General features: G+C 56.6%; 2 protein-coding genes across 7 annotated transcripts; one reads left to right on the top strand and one right to left on the bottom strand.

The window, feature by feature from the left end:
* Positions 1-343: 343 nt before the first annotated feature.
* Positions 344-8838, top strand: TRNT1 (tRNA nucleotidyl transferase 1; the record flags this gene model as incomplete). 4 transcript variants are annotated; one of them, XM_080676032.1, is made up of 8 exons in its annotated part: positions 344-430; positions 1191-1329; positions 2677-2870; positions 5476-5614; positions 5906-6032; positions 6602-6795; positions 7781-8034; positions 8451-8838. In XM_080676032.1, the coding sequence occupies 7 exons, from the start codon at positions 1191-1193 to the stop codon at positions 8697-8699; spliced, it is 1296 nt and encodes a 431-aa protein (XP_080532158.1). In that variant the 3' UTR covers positions 8700-8838. The 4 variants fall into 4 exon arrangements, with proteins under 4 accessions (XP_080532158.1, XP_080532159.1, XP_080532157.1 ...); XM_080676033.1 differs by having other exon boundaries at positions 421-443; XM_080676031.1 differs by having other exon boundaries at positions 430-714.
* Positions 7267-24611, bottom strand: CRBN (cereblon). Of its 3 annotated transcripts, none has more exons than XM_080676039.1 (12): positions 24474-24581; positions 20795-20907; positions 20082-20284; positions 19393-19542; positions 17013-17172; positions 15844-15906; positions 14249-14333; positions 13405-13520; positions 13009-13073; positions 11617-11748; positions 10530-10715; positions 7267-7786 (listed from the first exon to the last, which is right to left on the bottom strand). In XM_080676039.1, exons 1-11 carry the CDS (start codon positions 24538-24540, stop codon positions 10535-10537), a joined length of 1335 nt encoding a protein of 444 aa, XP_080532165.1. In that variant the 5' UTR covers positions 24541-24581; the 3' UTR covers positions 7267-7786; positions 10530-10534. The 3 variants fall into 3 exon arrangements, with proteins under 3 accessions (XP_080532165.1, XP_080532164.1, XP_080532163.1); XM_080676038.1 differs by lacking the exon at positions 7267-7786 and adding an exon at positions 8094-8624; XM_080676037.1 differs by lacking the exon at positions 7267-7786 and having other exon boundaries at positions 9332-10715; positions 24474-24611.
* Between the last annotated feature and the right edge of the window lie 535 nt (positions 24612-25146).

Here is a 25146-nt window from a genome sequence, read left to right on the forward strand (position 1 = left end):
GTGCACAGCTTGGGGTTCGGAACGGTCAGGAGTCCAGCGCGAGTCGGGGAGCAGGCAAAAGCAACAAGCTAGCACTGGCCGAGCAGTGGTAAGCCTAGGGAGGGGTCCGCAGTCACGTCGTACCGAGGAAACAGGTGTGCGATGCAGATGCGCGTCTGACCACCGCGGGGCGAGCGAGAGGTGTGCGGAGATGAAACAAGCAGCGGGTCCCCGGGAGGCGGGCTGGCGCGCGGGCCTCGGAGCCAGGGAGCCCGCCCAGGCCCCGCCCCCGCGTCGCCTCGGAGCCCGCCCAGGCCCCGCCCATACGCTGCCTCGGACTCCGCCCACGTTCTTCTGGCACTTTCTATTGGCCACCGATCGGCGCGGGAGAGTGACGTCACGGCGACCATCAGCCGGAAGTGCGTGCGGGGCTGAGTCCGCGGCGGGCCGGGTGAGTGGATGGGGTGCGCGTCGCGGGAAGAGGGCGGTGGGGCTTTCACGAGCGGGGCCAGTCTCCGGGACCCGCGGGCCGGGTGGCTAGTCGCTCGCCCGCCCTGGGGCCGGACCCGACGGAGCTGCCGGCCGTCTCCGGGCCCCTCCGGGCCCCGCGGCAGGACCCCCAGGGTCTCGCTGAGCCGTTCAGTGCGGCGCCCGGGGTGGGGGCGCGGCCTTAGGGCCGGGCCCCGCGGGATTTCCGAGTGGAGGCGCAGGAGGCGCCGTCCTGCCGTGGGCTGGGTAGGACGCTGGCGCGTTCCTGGTGGGGAAACCCGGACACCTGCTTTCCACCCCACGGAGCGGTTCTCTGGCCGTTTCTGCAGCGCCGCTGTGCTGATGGCGAGCGGAGCGGGGGTGGGTGGGGGGGACAGGGGCATCAGGGCCGGCAGGAATGGGGAAAGGGCGGCCGTCCCGGGGACTCACCTGTTTCACGAAGCCCAGGACGTCCCCTGGCCAGAATGTCAGGCGGGGCGGGGGACGAGGCTGGCAGGCACCTGGGACACCCAGTGTCCCTGCGAGTCTGACCCGCTGTGCCCCGCGGCCCGCCCCTGCGAGGGCCTGGGACAGTGAGCGGACCGCTGGGAGCCTGGTCCCCGCTCCGGGAAATCCCTGGGACCTGCCTCTCCCACTGGTGCCTTCAGGTTCCCATCCACACAGGAGACGATCGTCTCTCAGTCGATAAAATTGCAGCGTGCCCCCCCACCCCCGTGTCGCAGATGCTGAGGTGCCTGCACCCCTGGTGGCTGAGTGGTGGCCGGGCGGGACTGCGCCTCCTGCAGCGACATCTGTTCACAATGAAGGTGCAGTCTCCGGAGTTCCAGTCGCTGTTCACGGAGGGGCTGCAGAGCCTCACAGGTGAGGGGCCTGCTGCCTTTTGCTTGGGAAGCCCGTGTACGCGGAGTCTAGCACACGGTTCTCGTGTTTCGGCCACATTGCGGCGGCTGTTGTTGTTTCTAGCCCTTGAAGGAAAGGTAATCCCCAGTGATAGTGAAATCACAAGGGGCAAGACATGACCAGTAAAAAGCATGTTTTTTTCTGAGCCAAGTACTTACATACAGTACAGGGTCGGGCCACTAACTTAAACATGCCCATTTGTGCATGCCAAAAGTTGCTTAGCTATTGTGGGTTTTTTAATTTGGAGGTGATACCGGCATTCCTGGGTCCATGAGCCACTGTGGGTTCTTGGCTTGGGCAGGAAAGAATTCAGATTCGGGCCAGCCTAGACTTTAAAAGTGAGAGAGAGTTTTTGAGTGAAGCGGGAGACAGCGCGGCTCCTCCACAGACTGCAGCCCCCCCCCTCCCCCCCAGCGGGTTTACTTCCTTTATTGAGGCTCAGTTAACCCTGGGGTAGGGCATTCAGGGAGGCGGGGGTAGGAATATTAGGTTTTTCAAGGACAGGGGAGGAGACTTCTCAGAAGATGGGTTTTGGGTTTCCCTTGCCAATCTTGGTGGCTCAGGTGCCTCGTGTAGCTGCTAATGAGGCGAGGGGTGATGCTGGGTGAGATGAGCCACCTTGGGTCCAGCTGGTCTTGTGCAGGTTCTAAGCCAGCCGTGGGCAAACTACGGCCCACGGGCCAGATCCGGCCCGTTCAGCTGTTCTATCTGGCCCGCAGAGCCGAAAGAGCAGAGGGTTCTCTTGCTCTCCCCTCCGCTCCTTTACTTTGAATTTATATTAGTTCACACAAACACTCCATCCATGCTTTTGTTCCGGCCCTCCGGTCCAGTTTAAGAACCCATTGTGGCCCTCGAGTCAAAAAGTTTGCCCATCCCTGTCTAAGCCTTACGTCTGGTGGGGGTGGGCTTCCGTGACAGTGTCTGTGGTTTTTATCGATCACAGTTCCGCCACATACCCTGCCTCAAAGGAAGAAACCTTTTTAAAAATATACTCTCCGTGAAGCCCCTCTTTCTGTTAAGCTCGGCCACCACAGTTCCGTTCCCGTGTGGGGAGCGGGTACCTCTCATGTGATCAGGAGGCATAAAGAGAGCCTCGACTAACATCATGGAATTGACCATCAGGAGAGCGTCCCCCAGTGGAGTGGCTTTTGGGGGGGGCGTTCACCGAGACCCTCCCTTCCTGGGGGCCTGTCCTCCGACGTCCACAGGAGGCGCTCGGGTGGGTCCCGCCAGCTCTCAGGCTGGAAAACCACGTACCCCGGGGTCCTTCGGGAAAACACCTTGAAATAAAAATATCTTTCTCATCAGAGTTATTTGCCAAAGAAAACCACGAGCTGCGGATAGCAGGCGGCGCCGTGCGGGACCTGCTGACCGGCGTGAAGCCGCAGGACGTGGACTTCGCCACCACCGCCACGCCCGAGCAGATGAAGGGGCTATTCCAAGCAGCCGGCGTCCGCATGATCAACAACAAGGGGGAGAAGCACGGGACCGTCACGGCCAGGGTGAGGGACACCGACAGCCACCGCGCTGCCCCGTCCTGACCTCACAGCTTACATACATGTCCTAGTCACGGCCAGCAGATCACCCAAGAAGACGGCCTGTCCCCCCCGCCCCTGCCCGGCCCCACTCCTTCCCACGGAGCCTTCCGTACTTACCTCTGCCTGCAGGTTCCCAGAACACCTTTCCGCGCCCTGGTGTTGTTTCATGTTGATTTCCCAGTTTTCAGGTGGGATCTGTTGAGTTGAGGTCCTACTGAGGGGGGGGGGGGGGTGTGCCACACCAGCCGCGGCGGTTTCTCGCCATCATCCTTGCTGCTGGGTTAAGTCAGTGTCCCGTGTCCCCCTGTGGCCTGTGGCCCTGCTGTTGGGTTAAGTCAGTGTCCCGTGTCCCCCTGTGGCCCTGCTGTTGGGTTAAGTCAGTGTCCCATGTCCCCCTGTGGCCTGTGGCCCTGCTGTTGGGTTAAGTCAGTGTCCCGTGTCCCCCTGTGGCCCTGCTGTTGGGTTAAGTCAGTGTCCCGTGTCTCCCTGTGGCCTGTGTCCCTGCTGTTGGGTTAAGTCCGTGTCCCGTGTCCCCCTGTGGCCTGTGCACAGCCACATCACAGGCGTGTTGTGACCACATTTCTGGTGTCACGTGACTTTATGTTCCTTGCAGTTAACAGCGTTTTTCTTGGACATCGCTTTCCGTGTGCGCGCCCCGATTTGTCCTGGGCTGTCACACCGTCAGGGTCCTCTCAGTCCATTCCAGTGACCAAGTTGCAGTCCTTGTTTCGGGCCCTCACCGGGACGGTCCGGGCCGCCCGCCCGCTGCCTCCCGGCTCCCTCTTCCGCGGCCCGTTTCCTGGACGCCTGGGCGCTCTTCCTCCTGGCACCCTGGGGGAATGGTTGCTTGACGCTCACCCTGGTCTGGTGGTTTTGTTAGCTGGGGCCTTGGACCTGGGGCGGCTCTTCCCGCAGCCTCCGGAGAAACCTCGCCGGGCGCGTCTCCTTCTGGCCCCTGAGGGTGCTTCCTTCCGGAAGCCTGTCTGCTCTCTTCCCCTGGCGTTTTCACTCTCAGGCTGACGTTTCGTTTGTCTCATTGGCCATACAGCGCACCTGCTGGGCCTCCCGAGTCCTCCTAACCTCACCCCTTGTTCAGTGTCTGCTCCCCAGAAACTCCTGTGATGCTGGGCCTGGACCACGGGGGCGGACCCAGTTTCACCTCTGTCTCCTCTGGGTTACAGTCTCCTACCCTCCCTTTCCTTCCCGCGGGTTGCCGTAACTCGACCGCCCGTCTCTCTGTTCTTCTTGCAAGTCTTGCCGTCGTGTCAGGTTTCCGGTGGCCTTTCCTAGAATATTTCTCTTGAAAGCGTCCTGCTGTTCTTTCCCTCAGGGTAGCGTGTGGAGTTGCTTCGACGGTGTCGTCCCTTCCTCTGCGCGGTTTCTGCCTTTCCTTGGACTGAAGTGGGGAGTCCTGGGCCCTCCCCTGGTGTTGGGTGTCTCCTGGGGCTGGTAAAACAGCTGGAGAGCTCTACGTCTCTGGGCCCGCGTCGCCCTCGGGAGGGCGTGTCATGGGGGGACGTCTGCGGAGCCCTCCAGTGTCGCCGAGGAAAGGGGTCTGGGTCCTGGTCACTGTTTTCACTTCATCTTGTTTTCTTCGTGATGGTCACGCCCATGATCCTCTCTGTCTGCCGCCCCAAGATGTGTGTGTCCTCCGATGGGGCTTTCCAGTGGGCTGCCTGCTTCTCGGGGGGACGCATCCTGGGAGTCCTGTGTTTATGGCGGCTCTCAAACAGCCTTCACGTTTCAAACCCTTTTCTTACCGCTTCCCTGAGTTCTGGAATTCTGAGCAAGAACTGGCTGGTTCTCCGGAAGAGAGTGTGAGGCTGAGAGGAATTCTAGAACAGACGTGTAGTGCTTGCTTGGCTTCCAGTTCCCGTGCGGAGATTCCCGACGGCCGTGTGCACGTGAGACCCTGCGCTGCTCCCCCTGCCCCGTGCGTGCTCCCTGCTGCTCCCCCTGCCGTGTCTGCTCCGTGGCAGGTGCACTCGCTCCCGTCCGCCCCTTCCTTACTGCTCTCCTCACGCGTGCACGTCTGTGTGCGCAGGTCCTGCTGAGTTCTCACGGCTCAGCTCTGGTCACTGTCACGAAACTACTCGACTTTGCGCCGCCGCAGACGGTCCCTCCAGCCAAGGAGGACGGAGGCCTCACAGTAACCTCCTTGGTGGCTGGTGCAGGAGCTGCCTGCTGTGCTCCCCGTCCTCCCTCGGTCAGCCCTCCCCTCAGTGGTTACATTCTGTACCTGACACTCAGCTCTCTGCACACTGGATCGGTCAGAAAGGGTTTCACAGAGCAGCCTGGTTTGAAATAGAAGCAGCGGAACCCACTGTTTTAAGAGCTTCTCCCCTCTGTCACATCGCTTGTCCCAGTGGCCATTTTCGTATCAGACTCATCTTTTTAGGAAAATACCCTTTGGGTCCGCCTGTGGATATCGTGGGTGCCTTCCTGGGTCGAGGTGCGTGTGCGGCAGCTGACTCTGAAAAGAAAGAGCTGCCTGATGCCAGGACTCGACCTTGCTTTCAACCCGTCCAGTGAACCTAACACCTAATTTTGAAAAACCGTGTCGTTACAGCTGCATAACGAAAACTTTGAGATCACCACGCTGCGGATTGACGTGGTCACGGACGGAAGACACGCGGAGGTGGAATTCACGACTGACTGGCAGAGAGACGCCGAGCGCCGAGACCTCACTGTCAACTCGATGTTCCTGGGTAACGTGGGGATGCGTGTGGGGATGCGTGTGCACCTCGGTCCGTGCGTGCCCGCCTTGGGAACCCTGGTCCCTGGCTCACTCTGCAGCCCGCGCCCGCGCCTGCGCCAGCTGTGAGCGAGGGCACTGCCTCAGCTTCTGTCTGACTGCTCCCTTAGCCGGTGCCCTCGGGGCCCCCACATCCCAGGTGGCAGGTTTTCTTTCTCACGGCCGAGTGATACCCCGTTTGTAGATCTCCCACGTTGCTTTCCCGTTCTCATTTGTCATTTCTCTCCCCTCTCCCAATGAATAGGCTTCGATGGTACTTTATATGACTACTTTAATGGCTACGAAGATTTAAAAAATAAGAAAGTGAGATTTGTTGGACATGCTAAAAAGAGGATACAAGAAGATTACCTTAGAATTTTAAGGTATTTCAGGTAAGGATTTTTAAAATTGATGGTTATTACCAGAATACAGCTCTGACCATGTGGCAGGCACAGTAGTCAGTGCACAAAGCGGTGACGTCCCATGTGCGTCTCCAGGGGAGACGGAGCAAAGGACGAATGAACAGGTGTGGTTTGAGGTCAGTTCTGAGATGCTGTGAAACGCCAGCGTCAGGGACAGGCACGTCACATTAGAAACGACGTTCGTTCCGATGTGACAGGCAGGCCACATTCGGCCTTGTTTGGGCGCCTGGACAAGGAGGCCCTTTTCGCTCGGACTGCGCTGGACGCCCCTCCCGACGGCCTCGGCGACGGGCAAGCGGGTGAGGCGGGCGGCCTGGCTCGTGCCAACTTTAAGTTACTTGTATTTTACTGGCTTCCGGGTTTCTCGTGTAGGAAAAAGAGAAGGAAGAGAACGGACTAGAGGATTTCCAGGCCCCCGCCAGCCCCGCCGAGTTGTATGCCTGTGATTGGCGGGTGGGGAGGGTCCCGGGAGGTTGGAATCGGATCTTCCTGGGCGGGTGCCGACAGCGGGGACCCACTCCGGGAACTCTGTTTTGTAGGTTTTATGGGAGAATTGTCGACGCACCTGGTGACCACGATCCTGAGACTTTGGAAGCAATTGCGGAAAACGCCAAAGGCCTGGGCGGAATTTCAGGAGAGAGGATTTGGGTGGAGCTGAAAAAAATTCTGGTTGGAAATCATGTCAGTCATTTGGTTCACCTCATCTACGACCTCGACGTGGCTCCCTACATAGGTGAGGCCGGGCCGCACTTACGGAGGTGAAACGCCCGGCTTAGCATTCCGTAGGGAATGTGTTTCGTTCAGTTGAAGAATCCGCAAAGGACAAGTGGAATATTTCCAAATAAACTTTGAGGCTGGGGTAGGACAGTTCTGTCCCGGGGTGGGGGACAACTCGGACACAGCGTAGGCTAGTGGCACAGTGGCCTCTGCGGCCAGACCGGGGTTGGAATGAGCCTTTGCCCCTTGTTGGCTCTGTGACGTGGGTTAGTTCCTCGCCTGTTCGTTTCTGACTCTAAACCTGGGAATGAAATAACAGCCTCTTTCTAACGCGGCTGGTTCGGTGAGTTAACACATGCAAGGCACTCCGAAGAGTGGCAGGCATAGGAACTGTTTGGGGACTGTTACAGTTTACACTCAGGACAGTGGGGTAATCTGTGCATCTTGTGTGGGGAGACTTGGGGATAGTTTGAATACAGACAGTTGTTGGAGCAGGTGGATGTTCTTTTATTAAATCGTCAGCTGATGATGTGTTTCTATGGTTTTTTTTTTGAGAGAGAGAAACATTGGTCTGTTGTCTCCCGTACGTGCCCCGAGTAGGAATTGAACTCGTGTCCTTTCGGTGCACGGATGATGCTCCAACCAGCCGGGCCCCGCCAGGGCTGAAGGAGTGGGTGGGTGCTCTGTGGCCGCACGTCCATGAGTGGCCAGTTTGCACTGGATTGTGTCCCTGGGCCTGAGCGCCACCTCTGCCACCCGCTCAGCCAGTTAATGGACACAAACGCTTTACAGCTGCCCTGGTGTGCAGGGCGAGGGGTGAGGCCAGCAGCATCACTAGTCCCTGTGGCTGGAGGGCCCCAGATTGGACCAACACCGGGTCCTAGCCACAGGCGGTTCTGCCTAGCAAAGCAGTGGCTGGTGTAGCGTGTGGGGGGTGCTCAGTAAATGTCACCGAATGTCACCGCTGTACAGACGAGTGAAAAAGCCTCCTATCCCGACAGGTTTACCTGCGAATGCAAGTTTGGAAGAATTTGACAAAGTCAGTAAAAACGTTGAAGGACTTTCACCAAAGCCAATGACTCTCTTGGCCTCGTTATTCAAAGTACAGGACGATGTCACAAAATTGGACTTGAGGTTGAAGATTTCAAAAGAAGAGAAAAACCTTGGTTTGTTTCTAGTTAAATACAGGAACGACTTAACTAAAGCAACGGATAGTTCCGAACCACTGAGACCCTATCAGGACTTCATTATAGATGTAAGTACATACCAGTCGTGGTCAGTGCAGTCCGTCCTAATAGTAAAGCTAACTTTTTAAAAAATATATTTTTACTGATTTCCAAGAGGAAGGGAGAGGGGGGGGAGAGAAGCATCAGTGATGAGAATTATTGATCGGCTGCCTCCTGCACGCCCCCTATTGGGGATCAAGCCCACAACCCGGCATGTGCCCTGACCAGGAATCAAACCGTGACCTCCTGGTTCATAGGTCGACGCTCAACCACTGAGCCACTCCGGCTGGGCAAAGCTAACTTATTAACACGAAGACTCACAACGTGTTCTGTGGACTTCATGTATTTTAACTGAGAATTTCCTACTGAGCATGTATGTAACTCTAGGCTGGGGCCGTGAGCATGCTTTCTCATGTGTGTGGCACTGTGTGATGTTGGCCCTCAGTGCAGGGAGCCCGACGCCGCCGCCCGCGTCTGGGAGCTGCTGAAGTACCAGGGCCAGCCCGGCCTGCTGCGGGACCTGCAGCGGTGGTCCGTGCCCTCGTTCCCCGTCAGCGGCCACGACATCAGGAAGGCGGGCATCTCCTCCGGGAAGGAAATCGGGGCGCTGCTGCAGCAGCTGCGGGACCAGTGGAAGAAGAGCGGTTACCAGATGGAGAAGGACGAGCTGCTGAGTCACATAAGGAAGAGCTAAGTCCGTGAGCCGCCATCAGCAGGCCATCTCGGTAAGCCGCTCGCACCTCTGCCCCGGGAGGCTTCAGAGACTCGAGTCGCGGCTGAAGGCGGCCGAGGGTCTTCAGAGAATAAAGCCTTTTACACTCTGGGAGTTGCTGTACTTGAGGCGTGAGGTGAAGGCTACCTCCCCTCGGGAGCACAGACCACGTGCCACTCTGCACATGGCCTCACATGGTCCCCGCGTCACAGGAGTGTCACCGGTGCTGATGGCCCTGAACTAACTCTCCTGGGGTAGTTCCTACTGAGAAAGGCTAGTTGGCCTGGCCCGTCTTACCGTGTGTAGGCTGTAGCTGCCCCCTGACCTGTTATAACTGGCTTTCCTTCCCGTGTAGCCACTCGGAGCATCTTTGTACTGGCAGCAGCCGCATTTCTGTGGAAGCCCGGCTAAGAGGTGTGGCAACCCTCGGTGTAACCGGGCTTCTGCGGGAGAGGGAGCCCAGACCAGGGCCGTGAGTGCAGGCGTTGGGAAGGACTCGCTGAAACACTCAGGAGCCACTGCCCAGCGTCCCTGGGGGAGGGGTGCAGGCTTAGTGGTTTCAGGTCTGGGTTCGTCATGTGTAACACACTTCAAAGTAGTATATGCAAGTGTTTACTTACTAGAGTTTTATTTGCAAGTGTCAGTGAACAACATGGAACATTCTGAGATGACACCTTCAGGGGCAAATGTCACAGCTGTGTCCCGCCCTCGCTGGTTTAGCCTCAGCATGGGTGTGCAGAGCGACTGGCAGGCACCGGTCCTGGCAGTCATCACTGCCACAGGAAAGCATGGGGACACGACAGTGGTGTTTGGAACGAGGTGGCACATGCAGGGTGGTCGCTGGCGTTTGTGGGCGAGGCAGTCAACACGGGTGCATGTTTGGTAAAAGACGAAGTTGGCTTTGGCCTCACATTGTACCCCCTTAGTTGACCTTTTCCAGTGAATTAGGTGGGGCAGCGACGGACTAGCAACACCACCATAGTTCACACAACGGGAGACACCCAGTGAACCCCCAATGTACAAGCAAAGAGGGAGGTGGCGAACCCGCGAAGTGAGAACTTCGTCTCCAAGTCACTTCTACACCTATGCCACCTGCTCACGTAGGCAGTTCCCACGACTTAAAGAACATGTTTTAGTTTTGCTCTTAAAATTTACTTAAAGGTTTTTTTCAGCTGACCCTGCACCAACAGCCTAAGAAGACAGCCTTGCTTCTGGCCTCCCGGAGGGGAAACACGTGAGCACTGCTCCTTAGTGGTCTGGGTTCCGACTGCACTTGGAGCGGAACCAGCAGGGCCAGAGTCAGACGCTGAGCAAACGCACACCAGCCTGGGTGTTTACTAACACGTAAGAAAATGAAAACTGTACTTTGGGGCTCAAGCTGCCTCTCTTAACTCTAATATTTACAAACCGGGTCTCAGAGAAACTAGAAGCTGAGAGGAACAAAGGCCTGACCCACTGCCTCACCCCTTCACACGGGACTGGGCGCCTGAGCGTGGCCCTCAGGAGCACGGACCGTGTGCCACTCTGCACGCGCCTCACAGGGTGGCCCTCCATCCCAGTGTCGTGTGCTCGGTGCGGGTAGCAGTCTATCAGTGACGAGCTGCCTGACGCCAGGCGCCCAGGACCCCGGCACACGCTGTGGAGGTGGGCGTCCTGGCGGCTCTTCCCGCCCACAGGGCAGTTGAGGCCACACCTCCAAAGCCCTGTGGCTGCGGGGCTGCCCCCTTCCCGGGCTGCTCTGCGGGTGGCGCAGCAGCGGGCATCCCCGAAGCGGAACTGCCGGGGCCACAGCTTGGGAAGTGCCGGCCCTACCGTGTTCACAAGCAGAGCACTACTTTGTCGGGGCTCAGCTCGTCCTCGGTGTCCGGGATTGTGGGCAGCAGAGCAGAGCGAGTCAAACCCCAAAACTTCTGAGGTAACATGTCCTTTTTGGTGGCTGTGAACTTCCATCCGATGTGACTGGCACAGGCCCTGCACTGGGCGACCGTCCAGGCAAACCTGCAGCGGGAAGGGCGAAGGGAAGGTGAGCCGAGTGGCCATCTCTGCCTCCAGCTTGTGGAGGGACGCTGCTGGGAGAGTCGCCCCAGGGCCCTGTTCTCAGCATCAAGGAGAACATGGAGCTCTGGCCTGCACGCTCCTCACACCCAGAGTGCCTGTGGGGCGACCGCCTCGCAGCAGCTGCCCCGGAGGGAGTGCTCAGGGCAGGTCTCACGTGAAACTGAAACCTGAAACAGGAAGGCTCCGCCAGAAAGACAAGCCAAGGCCCAGCTGGCGTGGCTCAGTGGGTGAGCATCGACCTATGAACCAGAGGTCACAGTTCAATTCCTGGTCAGGGCACATGCCCAGGTTGCAGGCTCGATCCCCAGTAGGGGGCGTGCAGGAGGCAGCCGGTCAGTGATATAGTCTCTCATCATTGATCTTTCTCCTCCTCCCTTCCTCCCTGAAATCAATAACTAATACATATATATGAATACAAGCCATGGTATTTCTGCTCTTCAGGAAAACATGCCAAACCATGGAATCGCAGCCCTTCACTGTCCGCTGGACTTTTCCCAACCTTAGAATTTAACACATCAATTCTAGTTTTAGTCCTTGGACTGAAAAGGGTGCTAAGCCGACTGCCACGGTTCTAGGTCCATTCTAGCAGTAAAAGCACTAACTCCTGCTCAGCTCCTTTTGTCCAAAAAGGAGGAAAAGGCTGACCCCGATTTGGCCGGAAAGACATCCTAGGTTCTCGAAGAGGACGTGGCTGAGGGACCCGCCCGGGCTCCCAGGCGGCGGCTGCCGGGTGGCAGGGACGGGTGGCAGTTAACCCGAGGGCCCCAATCCAGCAATGCTCCGCAGAAACCTTTGTGCCCAATCAAGGCAAAGTCAAAGGAAAAGGTGCCCAGAACGTTACCCAGGAAACCAGCTGTGCTGCGTGGACGGCCGGCCTATCAGGTTCAGGTTAGAGGCCTTGTACACGGTCAGCGTCTCGTGCACGTACCCGTGGGGGTTCACGTAGGCCGCCATGGGCCCACACAGGGACAGGCTGCAACAGAGGGCACAGGGTCAGTCAGCACAACACGGGAAAGCCTCATTCCAACAGGCTTCTTACAAGCTGACCAGGAAGCGAGGTTACAAGAGCTGAGACTTCTGACCCGTTAGCGTTGTTTACATAAAAGCAGAACCTTAGAACGACAGCAGGAGGTTGGCAGCCCGCCCAGGTTTATTCAGCCCACACTTTTCCGTGTTGGCCAGAGGCTCAGCACTGGTCCAACACTGGTCCAAACACCCTCCCAGCACTGGACCAGGCTCAGAGCATGCCCTGCTTGATCCGGGGCCAGATGTGACAAAATGGATGTTTAACGGAACGGGACTGTGATGCCTGAGGCATGGTACATCCTTACTATATTCTAGACCAGACGTCCTCAAACTGCGGTCCGTGGGCCACATGCAGCCCGCCGGGTGCCGCTGCCTGTCCTGTTTAGCAGCCGACTCATCCCGGGCCCGCAGTGCGCATAGGAATTTGTTCAGTTTTTTTTAAACTATAGTCCAGCCCTCCAACGGTCTGAGAGACAGTGAACTGGCCCCCTGTTTAAAAAGTTTGAGGACCCCTGTCCTAGACCAGTGGTTCCCAACCTTTTTCCGGCCACGCCCCACCTAAGCATCTCTAAAATCCTGATGCTCCCCATCCCCCTGTGACATACAATTCTTATTATTCAAAAAGTGAACTCCCTCCCATTCAGGTGGAGGAAGCCTAAAAGGCCATTAACTTGGTCTAAACAAGCTTCCAAAGCACATGGCATCCATGAGAGAAAAATAAAAAAACAAAAGGACAGCTGGAGTCCTGAGGAAGAAATCACTAGGAAATTGTTTAAAAATATATGAAAAAATACCAAATAAGGTTTCAAAACATAACAGAGAACAGAAATGCATAAATAGGTCACAACGTATATTCCGTATAAGAGGCCCCTAGAACCATAAGAAATGGAAAAAATTCAGTTAATAACTCATTCTTGAGTTGCCCCCTTAAAAATCAAATTGCCCCCGTGTGGGCGTGTGCCCCACGCTGGAACCACTGCTCTAGAACACGGATTCCAGCAGGGACGGGCGCAGGACTGCCCTGTCCTCCGCCGCTTGGTCCCTGAGCTGGGGCTGAGGGAGCCCAGCCTGAGGCCGCCGCCCTCACGTTTCACTTGCTGAGTAACTAGAGACCAAGGGTATGGGCAGCGGAAACAGTCTTGAGAATAACTGTGAAGACAGCTGGGAAAATGTACTCAGAAGTTTAAAAATGTAATAAATATCTCACCTGAATATTTCATTTTTGGTTGTTATTTCTGTTTCTTGACATTGTTTACAGCACAGAGACGTACACTAAAAAATTAAGAGATTAGTGGGGGAAACTCGCTTAGATAATGACGTGATGACACAGGTCCCCGGACACCCCCTAAGGAGGCCGAGTGCACTTCCAACCTCCGCCTCCTGGCCGAGACGGGCTGACACCACAGGTCTGTGTCCACACGGAGCGGACAGATGGGTCCACGGCCCAGGAAGGCAAACAGTTGGCACTTCCAAGATCCAGGGAAATACCCGAGTTGCACTGTTCCCTTCTGGTCCTCACTGCAGGACTGGCGCCCCTGCAGGTGCCGCGGGGGACCCCAGAGCCACTCTGCCCCGCTGCCTCGCGCCGGGGGTGCGTGCTCACCTTGTTCATGATGTCCAGTTCGCAGCGCAGCCGCTGGACGGCACTGCCGATCTTCAGGAGCTGAATCCTCAGCACGTCGTCAATGGGAAGACAAGCAGCTACTCTGTAAGAGAAATCTTAGAGACGTGGCGGGTTTTCACGTTTTAAACTTGGGAAGCGTGTCCTTTCGGAACCCTCCTCTCTGGGTCTCCAGAGAACACTTCCCACCTCCCAGCCAGAAAGCAGACCGCTGCCCAGTGTCCTGGGAAGGGTTACACTAGCTTTCCTGCACCTGTTCCTGTCAGCGCCTACTTTTCAACTAAACAGAGCCTAACACGTTAGGAGTTTACTTGCTAAGAGACCAGGAAAATAGCTACACAGCACCCGACAGAGCACAGGGATGACGTGTGCACGTCCCAGAACAGGGTTCCGTTAAGCCAGCGCGCCTCCAGGGGAGTGGATGGAGCCAAAGGCAGCCTGAGCGTCGCAGGAAAGCCCTGCTGAACGGGGGTTCCCAGCATTTAACCCGTGCCGTTCGGCTGTTCTATCCGGATCCGGCCCGTTCGGCTGTTCTTTCCGGCCCGCGGAGCTGGAAGAGCGGAGGGTTCTCTTGCTCTCCCCTCCGCTCCTTTACTTTGAATTTATATTAGTTCACACAAACACTCCATCCATGCTTTTGTTCCGGCCCTCCGGTCCAGTCTAAGAACCCATTGTGGCCCTCGAGTCAAAAAGTTTGCCCACCCCTGTCCTAAACGCACTCATTTTTAAAACTCAAAGCAAAGGAATGGCTAGACCTCTCAAAGCTAACAGAAACACTAGTTAAGAAAACGAGTGTTTTTGGTTTCATTCAACAAACATTTCCTACCTATCGGATTGGAAGGAAGAGAGTCATCTCTCAGGTTTTCGTCCCATTCCCGCAGCTGTTTCTTGATTCTGTCCATCAAGGTTTCCTGTAAAACAAGGAGCCCTAATGAGGCTCAGACATTTACAATTCACTCCTCAGCGCTAAGAACACAAACACGCGCCCTGACTGGTTTGGCCCAGTGGATAGAGCGTCGGCCTGCAGACTCAAGGGTCCCAGGTTCGATTCCAGTCAAGGGCATGTACCTTGGTTGTGGACACATCCCCAGTGGGAGGTGTGCAGGAGGCAGCTGATTGATGTTTCTCTCTCATCGATGTTTCTAACTCTCTATCCCTCTCCCTTCCTCTCTGTAAAAAATCAATAAAATATACTTTAAAAATAAAAATAAAAAAAAGAACACAAACACGCTCAGCAGCAATTTCAGTCCTCGCTAGTGAAGCCTGTGTTCCAGTGTCAGCCCGTGTCTCACGGGAGATGATCCAAAACCCAGCTGGGCCTGGCAGGCACCCGCCCTCAGCTGCGGGGGCACCAGCCTCCTCTCCCGCCCAGGAAGCTTTTCCTGCTCACCCGGGATGGAGGCCGTGAACCGCAGGCACTTTCACACGTGTGAGCGCTCACTATCCCTTCAGTGTTGGGTGTTGGTTGTGAGCTGCCTCCTTCGTGGCTGTGCAGGTGCTAAGAGCTCAGCACCTGCCGTGGAGCCCCAGGTGGGACCCGCGGGCACGGTGACTCCCAGGAGCGAGGGACCGTGTGGAGTGTGGACTGGGTGCCAAGCGCAGCAGCCACACTGCCCCCCATTACAGACACTCCAATGATTTGCCCCAGACCTCAGAGAAAGGAACAGAAAGCACGCTTTGCACAGTCTGTGTCTACAAACCCCGATTCCCCTACCTGTCCTGACAGCGTGTCTCGGGAGGCTCTGCACTATTGGGGGGCGGGGCGGTGATGCTGGGCATTGAACGTAAGCAAAACCACTGTGGATGTGACCGTGAGCACACCAACTAGGGACCAACTAGGGACCAGGAGATAGATGTTGACATATTTGTTTAGAAAAGTCCAAAACACTGTTAAAGGACTCTTTAATTTTCTAAAAGCAACTCCATGTGACCCAACAAAATCTCAAAGGCTCCCTTCAAACCCTAAACCGTCTCCGTATCTAGTCCTGAAGTTATCGGGCATAGGAACCAGGAAAGGCCCGGCCGGCGTGGCTCAGTGCTGAGATCGGCCTAGGAACCAGGAGGTCACAGTTCCATTCCTGGTCAGAGCACATGCCCGGATGCAGGCTCGATCCCCAGTGTGGGGTGTGCAGGAGGCAGCCGATCCATGATTCTCTCTCATCATGGATGTTTCTCTCTCTCTCCCCCTCTCCCTTCCTCTCGGAAATCAATAAAAATACATTAAAAAAAAAAATAGGAAAAGGGAAAATCCTACACATGCCAGGCACAGTCTCTGCAGAAGTCGGACCCCGCCTGTTGTCAAATGCAGGGAGCGGCCCAGCCCGAGCACGTGACAGCGCCAGCGGGAGAGCGTGTTTTCTTCTTCCGCCTTGGATGTGCCGCGGCTCGCCCAGAACAGGAAGCTGAAGGCGAGTCACTTACCGCGTCATACAAGGAATACAGCCAGCGGGGCCACGAGGTCAGATTTGCACAATGAAATTTTCTCTGAAAACAGAAAAAGTCACTGGGTAAAGCGATCCCACACAACAGAGAGACCCCGTGGCACGGGGGTGGATAAGGCCTGGCTCAGGCCTCCCCTCCATGCCGCCCGCGCTTTGTGACCTGAACAAGCCGCGGGCCGCAAAGCTGAGAGCAGGGTCTCGGTTCCCCAAAGCCGTCCAGGAGCCGTGTCCCGTTGGGGTGTGCTCCTCATACCGACGCCAACAGCGACCCTGCCGCCGCCCTGCCTGCTAGAGCCGACCAGGGCAGTGAGGGGCCGAGTCGGGCTTGAGGAGCACACGGCTGCCAGCGGCCTGCGAACCTGCAGCGTCAGTGCGCCCACCCTCAGGACCTGTTCAAGGCTGCGGGGATCTGGCAGCCTCCTAGTGGTAACTTTCCCACAGGAATCTTCTAGAACACTGGGACTGAGACACAGAATCCCAAGGTCAGTGCGTCCTCAGGAACCAGTCACGAGCCCGACGCCCCCCTCCCTGCCCCCCGCCAGCTGCAACGGAGTCCATGTCTGACACGGGGTGCGTTCAACCCCAAGAACAGGAGGGTGGGGTGCACACTGACCCTGCCAGAGACGCTTCGTGGACAATCATACGAATTCACATTAAAATTAAACCTTCACTACGCTCTCTGACAGAGTAAGGGACGATCAATGCAGGGTTTATCAGGTTACAATGAAAACTTTTCAGATTTTTAAGAGCTACATCTCAAAAAGCCAATTTACTCCCGATTAGGATCTAGTAGTCTTTTCCTGTAGGCAGAAAGCATAAACACTTCTACTCAAAACGGACACATCGTACGAATGAGTACGAACAGGCTTCACCCGCTGTTTTTCTACGAGAAAGAATGGTTTCCAGCCGTGGGCAAACTACCGTGGGCCGGATCCGGCTGTTCTATCCGGTTCTCTTGCTCTCCCCTCCGCTCCTTTACTTTGAATTTATATTAGTTCACACAAACACTCCATCCATGCTTTTGTTCCGGCCCTCCGGTCCAGTTTAAGAACCCATGGTGGCCCTCGAGTCAAAAAGTTTGCCCACCCCTGGTTAGCCACAGGACAGGTGCCTGCGTCCTCTGCAGACGCGTGGACATCGGCGCCTCACCTTCTGGTACTTCTGCCACCACTTGTGCGAGCACCGGTCCTCCCGGGGGGCGGGCGAGGCCGGCACCATGCGGCACTTGTTGAGGGACTCGAGCTGCACGGCGGCCATGGTGGAGGGCAGCACGCACTCGGGCAGGATCCGCACCTTGGCCTGCTGGATTCTGGGAGCGAGGACCAGGCACGGTTCACTTTTAAGGGAAACTAACTCAGACTCTTAGGTTTCTAAACACGAGGCTAATTTTAAATACTGAGGTTTTCAAATTTTTCTTTTTTAAAAAACATTTATCAAATGCTGATGTTAAGATACAAAAGTTTCCCAAACATACTGTATTTCATAAGTCATACCGACGTTCAAACCAAAGATAACCTATGAATGGATTTTCAACCTCAGGGTGGCATGGAAAGTAAGATCTTTACGTTTCGGGTAATATACAGTCTGTAAATGAACCAAGTCAAAAAATCAACACGTAACCAACTGCTGGTGCGCATTAGACACCCGCCGCCCCATCGCCCCATCGCCCCATCTCCCCAGGCTCCTGCCCCTCCCCTTTCCCTCCAATCACCCGCCCTGAGGAGCAGGGAGAACAGAAAACGAGACCCCGTGGACGGGGAGGAGCTGAAAAGACCAGAGAAGTACTTGTAGTCTTAACTCCCGTGTGCATTTCCTTTCTCATCACATGTTTAACTTGAACATGCAAAGGATCAAACACACTTGGTCTTTTTATACTTAACAATTAATTACTTCAACTCTCACGACCGCAGAGCCACCATTCCCAGAACGTGACTGAGACGCCCTGGCTGCGGCCCCGTGCGGGGAACAGGAAGGCTGTGCCGCCAGCCGTTTGCTTGGGGGTGTGCAGGCTCGGCGACCAGGCGGCGCCGGAGCACTCCGAGCTGGTGCTGGACGAGGCGCCGGCCAGCCAACAGGGCAAGCAGCACACTCAGCGCTGCCGGAGTTCAGAGCCCTCGGTACCACGCTTAGGTCTGCGGTGTCCCGTGTCAGCCCTTCCATGCCGACAGCCTCGCCCCGCAAGCATCTCAGCGGGGGCCTGGGGAGCACCGGGGAGACCGTGCCCTCCACATCTTGCCCAGCCCGGCTGCACGCTCGTCAGGTGGATATGCCTTGATCTGCTGTCAGAGTTAATGGTCTGCTGCCCTCTTGTGTTCAAATGGTTTTCCCACAACCAAAACTCACTGACACCCAGACAGGCTCAGAAATACACTTCCCCAAGTCAGTTTCCGTTTCGGTTTCCGGAACAGTGTTCACTGACAATAAATATTTTATACGCGAGGCCAGGAAGCACTCTGAGGACGGAGCTGTTAGCGCAATCCAGCGACCAGCAGCTCGCTCGGTGTCTCAGGGCAGGGCCCTCGGGACACACTTCCACCCGCTCGGGTGAAAGGTCTGGGCCTAAGTGTGGAGGCAAAGTCTCAGCCATTGTCCTCGAGCAGCTCATCCCCCGAGGGAGACAGACAGACTGACGTCCTGTGACAGCGCGGTGTGTTCGTGCTATGAGTGTCTCCATGTCCTGGGCAGAACCCAGAACCTGCACCCTTCTTTACAGGGGATCACCTGTGCCAGAGTCCAGGGCCACGCCCGAGAGAGATGCCAGCAGCGATGGCTGTGTTTTAAAACGGGTAAATTAAGGTGGATTAGATTTTAAAAATGAGTTTACTATCCTCCTGTATAATAAAGAGGTAATATGCAAATTAACCCTCACGCCATAACGTCGTCATAGCGGGGGCGGGGCAGCAGAGCCAGCGGCCACTCTGTGCGGCTTCCACTGGGGTTCCTGCGGCCCTACAGGGGCACGGGGGTCCCGGCGTCCACTTCACGCGGCTTCTGCCAGGGTTTCCGAGGCCCCATGTGTGTGTTGCAGGGGTGGGGCCGGCGGCCGCTCTGCGCGGCCCCAAGGCTGGGCATTGGGGCGGCACTCCAGATCCCCCGACGGGTCACTAGTTCCTTATAAGAGCTGAGCCAAGTAACTGGTGAAACTGAATACCCAGAACTCAATGTCAGAAGGCCCATGAGCCTCTGAGCTCCACCCATTCTCTGCTGAGAGGCCTTCAATCCAGAGCCACGCCCAATGGCATCGCCCTGTGGGTCTGCCTAGTGCGCTGACCTCCAGGGAGCTCCGAGTCCCGGGGACCCTGGGGGAGGGGCTCCCAGGGTGGGCATGAGGCAGGCGCTCGGGCTGCTGCAGTTTTACAAACATCCCGGTGGCTGAGGCACAGCAAACCTGGGAACCACTGGCCACAGCTTCCAGGGAAAGAGAACTAGCCAAAAGCTAGGAAGTTGGAAGGTGAGTGGAGTAAAGAAATAGGAGAAACACACGTCGTTTTGAGACGTCTGCTCAGCTGTGAGAGGCGGCGTCTCTTACCCGTCCGACTGTGTCCTCAGCTCCAGGACCTTGAACCTCTGTCTTCCGACCGCTTTCACTTTCACCACCTCGATTCCAAAGTCCTGCTCTTCCCGGTAGGCGTAGATCTCCGCGGTGGTTCCGAACTGCGCCTCCCTCTCCTGTGCGTTGCTTCCAGGCAGATTTCAGAAGGAAACAGTTTGGGACATTTAATTTTAATTTTTAAATACGCAAAGCTGATGACAACAATGCACCTGGGAAGGCAACGTATAGTAATCGACCCTCACTGCAAAGCCACGTGAATGCTGCCCGGGAACACGGCCATAGGAGGCGGCTCGCCACGCACAGCGGGAGCACACGTCGGAAAGAACAGGTTTCCCGTCCGAGAGCGACCGGGGCTCACGGTGACCCACTCGGTCCCTAAACAGATGCTCCTTTGCTCCGCAGCCCCCAGCCCTGCTGTGTTTGCCAGGACACTGTGCTGGGTGGGACTGCCGCTCCTTCCTGCCCCCCGCCCGCCCGCCCGCCCGCTGCAGCTGCCACCGGCCACCTGGATCCAGCTAACCCCGTCCGTCCGTCTGTCCGTAATGGACACCTCGGGAACGGAACAGCCCTTCCTAGGCACCAGCATCCCTGACACTGACTGTGAAGGCCTCTTTCCCTTCCATGCAGGCCGCCTCACGAGCACCTTTCTAGCCATGGAGGCCCACCTGTACGCGAGCACGGCGAAGGTCCGGTCCTTCTGGATCAGGCTGCGCACCATGCTGACCTCCTGCGGGCTGAAGAGCTGCAGGGGCAGCGTCTGCCCCGGGATGAGGACCATCGCCACCTGCGGCAGCACCGGGATCACCTGGCAGCTGTCGTCGTCGTGCAGGGTCCGGCCGTGGAACTCCTCCATGTCGGCCCCCAGGTACTGCGGGCAGACGCGGGCGTCACGCGGCGTCACACGCACACGCAACAGACTCAAGCCAAACCAGGGGAACATCAACAGAGGGCACTAACATTTGCTCAAGTAACAATGAACTCGGGGCCTCAGCATCCCCACGGAAGTCTAGTTCTGGCTCTTAGGATTTCAAGACCATTCTTCTAGTTCAAAAGACTTTATTTTGACTGAGTTAAGAACATCTCTGGGCCCGAATATCACACGACAGGGTCGAGGTCAGTAGGTTAAGCAGCGCCCCAGCACCTAGTGGTGCAGAGAATAAGGAACTTAGCGCCTCCACGACCAGCAGAAGCACACAGGAAGGGGGACAACTCCTCAAAGGGTGACAGCAGGACGAGGCACCAAACTGCTGGAAGGTCCCAGGGAGTGGCTCTGCGGCCCCCGCCCACATCCCACGCAGGCTCCGCCCAGGCCCTCAGCTGAGAACTTTCACCTGCAGGTAACCGTACGCGTCCGTAGACCTGCCGCGGAGCTACGTACCGTATGCGATGTTGGCAGGCTGGTGTCAAAGTTTATGACACTTGGTTTTTTGGCTTCTTTGCTATCCTGGTCTTCAACTTCCATTTCAAGTTCATCTTCCTCCTCGTTCTCTGCTGTAAAAGAACATTGGGAGAAGAAACCAGACACGTGAGCACAAACGGGTGCTGACAACGTCCGAGCTGCGCTCCCTCCCGCAGGCACAATCCTTCCCCCGGTCTGAGCCCTGGAGGACAGGGTTCTGATCCCACTCCCGCCTGGCGATCCCTGCACATGGCGAGGAGGCCGCAGGGCCGGGGTCTGGCCAGGCTCTGCCTCTTACTACTGCTTTTGGCCAAGGTCCTGTTTTAGAAAAGTTTAAGGTTTACAGAAAGTTGCGCTCCTGTACTCCGCACATCCACTTCCAGAGCTAACGTGGCACCTGAGGAGTCGGCTGGCTCACGCCCCCTTTATCTGGGTTTCCTTGGTTTGTACGAACGTCCCCTCACTGCTCCAGGGCCCACCCAGGAGGCCACGTTACAGTCACTGTCTCCCTGGCCTCGCTGGCTCCTGGCTCTGCAGCTGGAGTTCTGTCGGGCACTTTGTCTGATGTGTCCTCAGGATTAGACTGAGGTTACGAGTCCCGGGAGGAAGACCACCGAGGTGCAAGGCTACCAATGTGACTGATCAACACGGCAGATGCCGACCCGGACCACCCGCTGAGGTCGTGTTTGTGGGGCTTCTCCACGGTGACCTTCTGTTGGAAGGAACGCACTTGGCCCAGCCCCCACTGCAGGGGTACAGGGTCCCCTCCTTAAAGGGGCACGGAGTCCCCTCCTTAAAGGGGCATCTGCACACACTGCTGAAATCCTTCTGTGTGAGAGACACGCAAGACAACCCATTCCAGCTGATTAAACTTGAGTTTCCTCATCTGAAGAGTGACAGGAATGAGTAAGACGATCTGTAAGGTTCTTTCAAACTTTCACTTTAATGATTCCTACAGGAAACAGGAGGGAGGGAGGCCCACTAATGGCCGCACACTCCCGGGCGGAAGGACTTCCACAGCGGTGACTTCATCTCCCTGGCTCTCACTCTCTATCTGCAAAGGAAACGTCTGCAAGCATCTTCACACAAATTCTGCTTCGGAATTTTAAAGCTTGCATGCAACATAAAACATTTTAAAAGAAATGTCTCCGAAGGCTTTCTCCACACGTAACATGTGAGTTAGGAGAGCTAAGCTGACCTACTTAAACCCTGACGGCACTAACAGGTGTGAAAGTCAGAAAGAGCTGCACTGAAGGGGTGCTCGTCCCTCAAATGCGGTCTGTCCTTCTCAGGCCAGCCGCTGCGACTCCCACCTCTACCAGGGCTGCTCCCCTGGGGGGGAGGGGTGCCCCTCAGAGGATTTGGGAAACGTCTGGAAATATTTTTGGTTGTCAGGACTACGGGAGCCCTGCCAGCATCGACTGGTGCGACCAGGGATGCTGCTGAGCAAGCCACAGGACGGTCCCCAAACAAAGAGGTCTCCAGCCCAAACGTCCCGAGAGCCAGGCGGAAGCCTGGCCTAGAATAACCATAAAGATTTAGTGCATCTCATTTCGACTCAGATTTCCTGTATTTCCAAATGCCCCAAAGAACCTTCTAAGTCAGCCGTGGGCAAACTACGGCCCGCGGGCCGGATCCGGCTGTTCTATCCGGTTCTCTTGCTCTCCCCTCCGCTCCTTTACTTTGAATTTATATTAGTTCACACAAACACTCCATCCATGCTTTTGTTCCGGCCCTCCGGTCCAGTTTAAGAACCCATGGTGGCCCTCGAGTCAAAAAGTTTGCCCACCCCTGGTCTAAGTAGAGAAAAGGTCATTCCAAAGAGTCATCTCCTTTGTGCACATCATTACTGAAACCAACCCGCCTCCAGCCAGGTCCCTGGCCAGAAAACACAAAGGCCTTGCCCAGGGAACTGCCTTGGGCTCGCTCTGGATTCCTAGGAACGCCTAGATAGAAGGCTCTGGCAAAGAGCGCATCATTATTTCACCTTCCATTCTATCGGTCAGTGGTCTATCCCTTCATATAAGTACAAATTTCTCCTGAGAGCACAGATGCTTCACCAAGAGATGAAGAAAAATGTAAACCGATGATGAAAAATGCTCTGAATCTAACTCCTTGTAGTTACAATCCTGACGCCATGGCTTCCTGTGGAGAGGCCCGCTCGCAGCACCAGAGAAAGTTGAGCAGGTCAGCTGTTAGCTCGCAGCTAGAATCCATGGTTTTAAAACTTACATTTCAGCCATTCTGACTCTTAGTCCCCAAATGATTTCCTTACATATACGGGGTGTCCCCCCCCCCAAAAAAAATGTATAGACACTTTGAGTAATTATTAATTCCAATGGGTTAAATCTGAAAAGAAAGAACCATGGAATTAATCATTATTCCAAGTGTGTATGCATTTTTCCGGGACACCCTGTGGTAGCCTTTCTCATAAATAAGGCTGAACCCTACTTCCCCTATGGACCTGTTTATTGGTAAGATAGATTCTTTCCATCTTAAATAGTTAGCTATTTCCTTGGCACTTAAAGAGGATTATTCTTTGAAGCAACCCATAGTGCATGGGGTTACGGACAAACCCAATGTTTCCTTACAAATAATTCCCATATGCAAAGGGGACATCTGTTACACTTTCAACAATAAAGATAATTTTTTTAAAATTCTTATATGATTCAGAAAAGCACTATTATCGCATCTACACGCTCTGGGGCCTCTCCCTCTGACTTTGGGACAAACCCTAAGTGTTGGGAACCAGCGGAGTGAAGTCCGAAGCCGGGTCACGCAGGAGCCAATCTCCCTGGCACTCGGTGTGGCAGGTGCTGAGCGGGCTTATGGCTGGGAGCGCTGACACACAGCTTTCTGTCCGTTCAGCTGCTGGCTCCAGAACCCCCTCTGACTCGCCGCACAGGGGGTCCCTCCTGCATGGTGTGCGTGCGCTTAGCCCCTTCCGCCTCCAAACCACGCCACTCCCGGTGCACAAACTACCCTCCACGCACAGCTTTCCTTAGGCAACTGCCTGAACCACAATTGTTTCTTGCACAGAAACACCCCCAACCCAGTGGCATGAGATGCAGGCACCCAACCACTTCTCCCTCCCCGTCTCCCTCCCCACCTGCGGGCCTTAGCGTGCACAGCCCCGCCCTGGGCACGCGCTTCCAGAGTTCTCCAGGCGCCCCTCGCACCCTCCCGCGCCTCTGAGGACCGAAGAGCGCGCCCCTAGGTGGCCCTGGTCACCGTCACACTCCCAGGAGGGCGAGGCTGAGCGCCGCCTTCTCCACCTCCCACCCGACACCGCGGGGGCTGCACGGACGTCTCGGAGGGGCTGAGGCACCTGGAGGGCAGCCGCGCCCCGCACGCAGCGAGTTTGCACAATTAAAACGCGGGCTGAGGCCGTCCCTGCACTAAGTCGCCAGGTCGCCGTGGGCAGTGACAGTGCGGCCGGGGCCCGGCGGAGACATGCGCGCTCGGGGCACGCGGGCTGTCACCCCGAAGGGAGGGCGCCCAGGAGGTGACGGCCGCGGCCCGGCCCCCGCGCCCCGCCCGGCCTCGCCCAGCCCGGACCCCAGCCGCGAGTCCCGCCCCAGGCGACCCCCGCGCCAGCCCGCGGGCTCCAGACACGCGCCTGAAGCCCCGCGCCGCCCCGGCCCGACCCGGCGGTTACCAGGCAGCAGCGGCAGGTGGTTGCCCATGTCGTGCGCAGCGTCCTGCGGGTCCCCCTCGCCCGCCATGTCTGTTTACCCGCACAGCATGCTGGGACGGGGCGGCGCCCTACGTCCCGCCGCCGCGCACGCGCCACAGCGCCCCTTGGCGGCCCCCGCGGGGAGGGCAGGCGCCCGCGCCACAGCGCCCCTGGCGGCCCCCGGCGGCAGAGCAAGCGCCACAGCACCAGGAAGCTGAGCCAAATGCTGGAGGCAGACGCCCCAGGGCTGGAAAAGCAGGCGTCCTTTTTGTCCCCTTTGGAGCCCTGCTCCAGGTCACCGAGCCCTGCTCCAGGTCACCGAAGCTGCCATCTGTGGGTCTGTCCCCATCCCCCGCCTTCCCCTCCCTCACTGGCCACGCGCTTCCTCCTCCATTCCATCTGTCCAGGGTCTGCAACCCACCAAGGTCCATGCAGTCCAGCTACTCTGGATGGGAATGAGAAGAGAGAAGGGAACTTGAGTAAATGAGGGTCTCAGTAAATATAGCTCCAAAAGCAGGAAGAGTATTTGGGTCCCCAAATTCTAGAAAATATATCCTTAGCTGCAAATGACATCAGTTTACTATTTGCATCATGAAGAAGGAGAACGGTGTGGAACCTGGGAAATTAATTAACGGGGACAGGTGTTGCCTATGAA

The sequence above is a fragment of the Plecotus auritus genome (assembly GCF_963455305.1).
Source record: "Plecotus auritus genome assembly, chromosome: 6".
Taxonomy (NCBI): Eukaryota; Metazoa; Chordata; class Mammalia; order Chiroptera; family Vespertilionidae; genus Plecotus; species Plecotus auritus.

What these genes read in the sequence shown, in the direction of transcription:
- CRBN (XM_080676039.1), bottom strand. Translation starts at nt 24,540, where the DNA reads ATGGCGGGCGAGGGGGACCCGCAGGACGCTGCGCACGACATGGGCAAC. An exon ending in CCACCTGCCGCTGCTGCCTG is followed by an intron (nt 20,908 to 24,473) that starts GTAACCGCCGGG and finishes GTTCTTTTACAG; the next exon opens with CAGAGAACGAGGAGGAAGAT. An exon ending in TTCGCCGTGCTCGCGTACAG is followed by an intron (nt 19,543 to 20,081) that starts GTGGGCCTCCAT and finishes TCTGCCTGGAAG; the next exon opens with CAACGCACAGGAGAGGGAGG.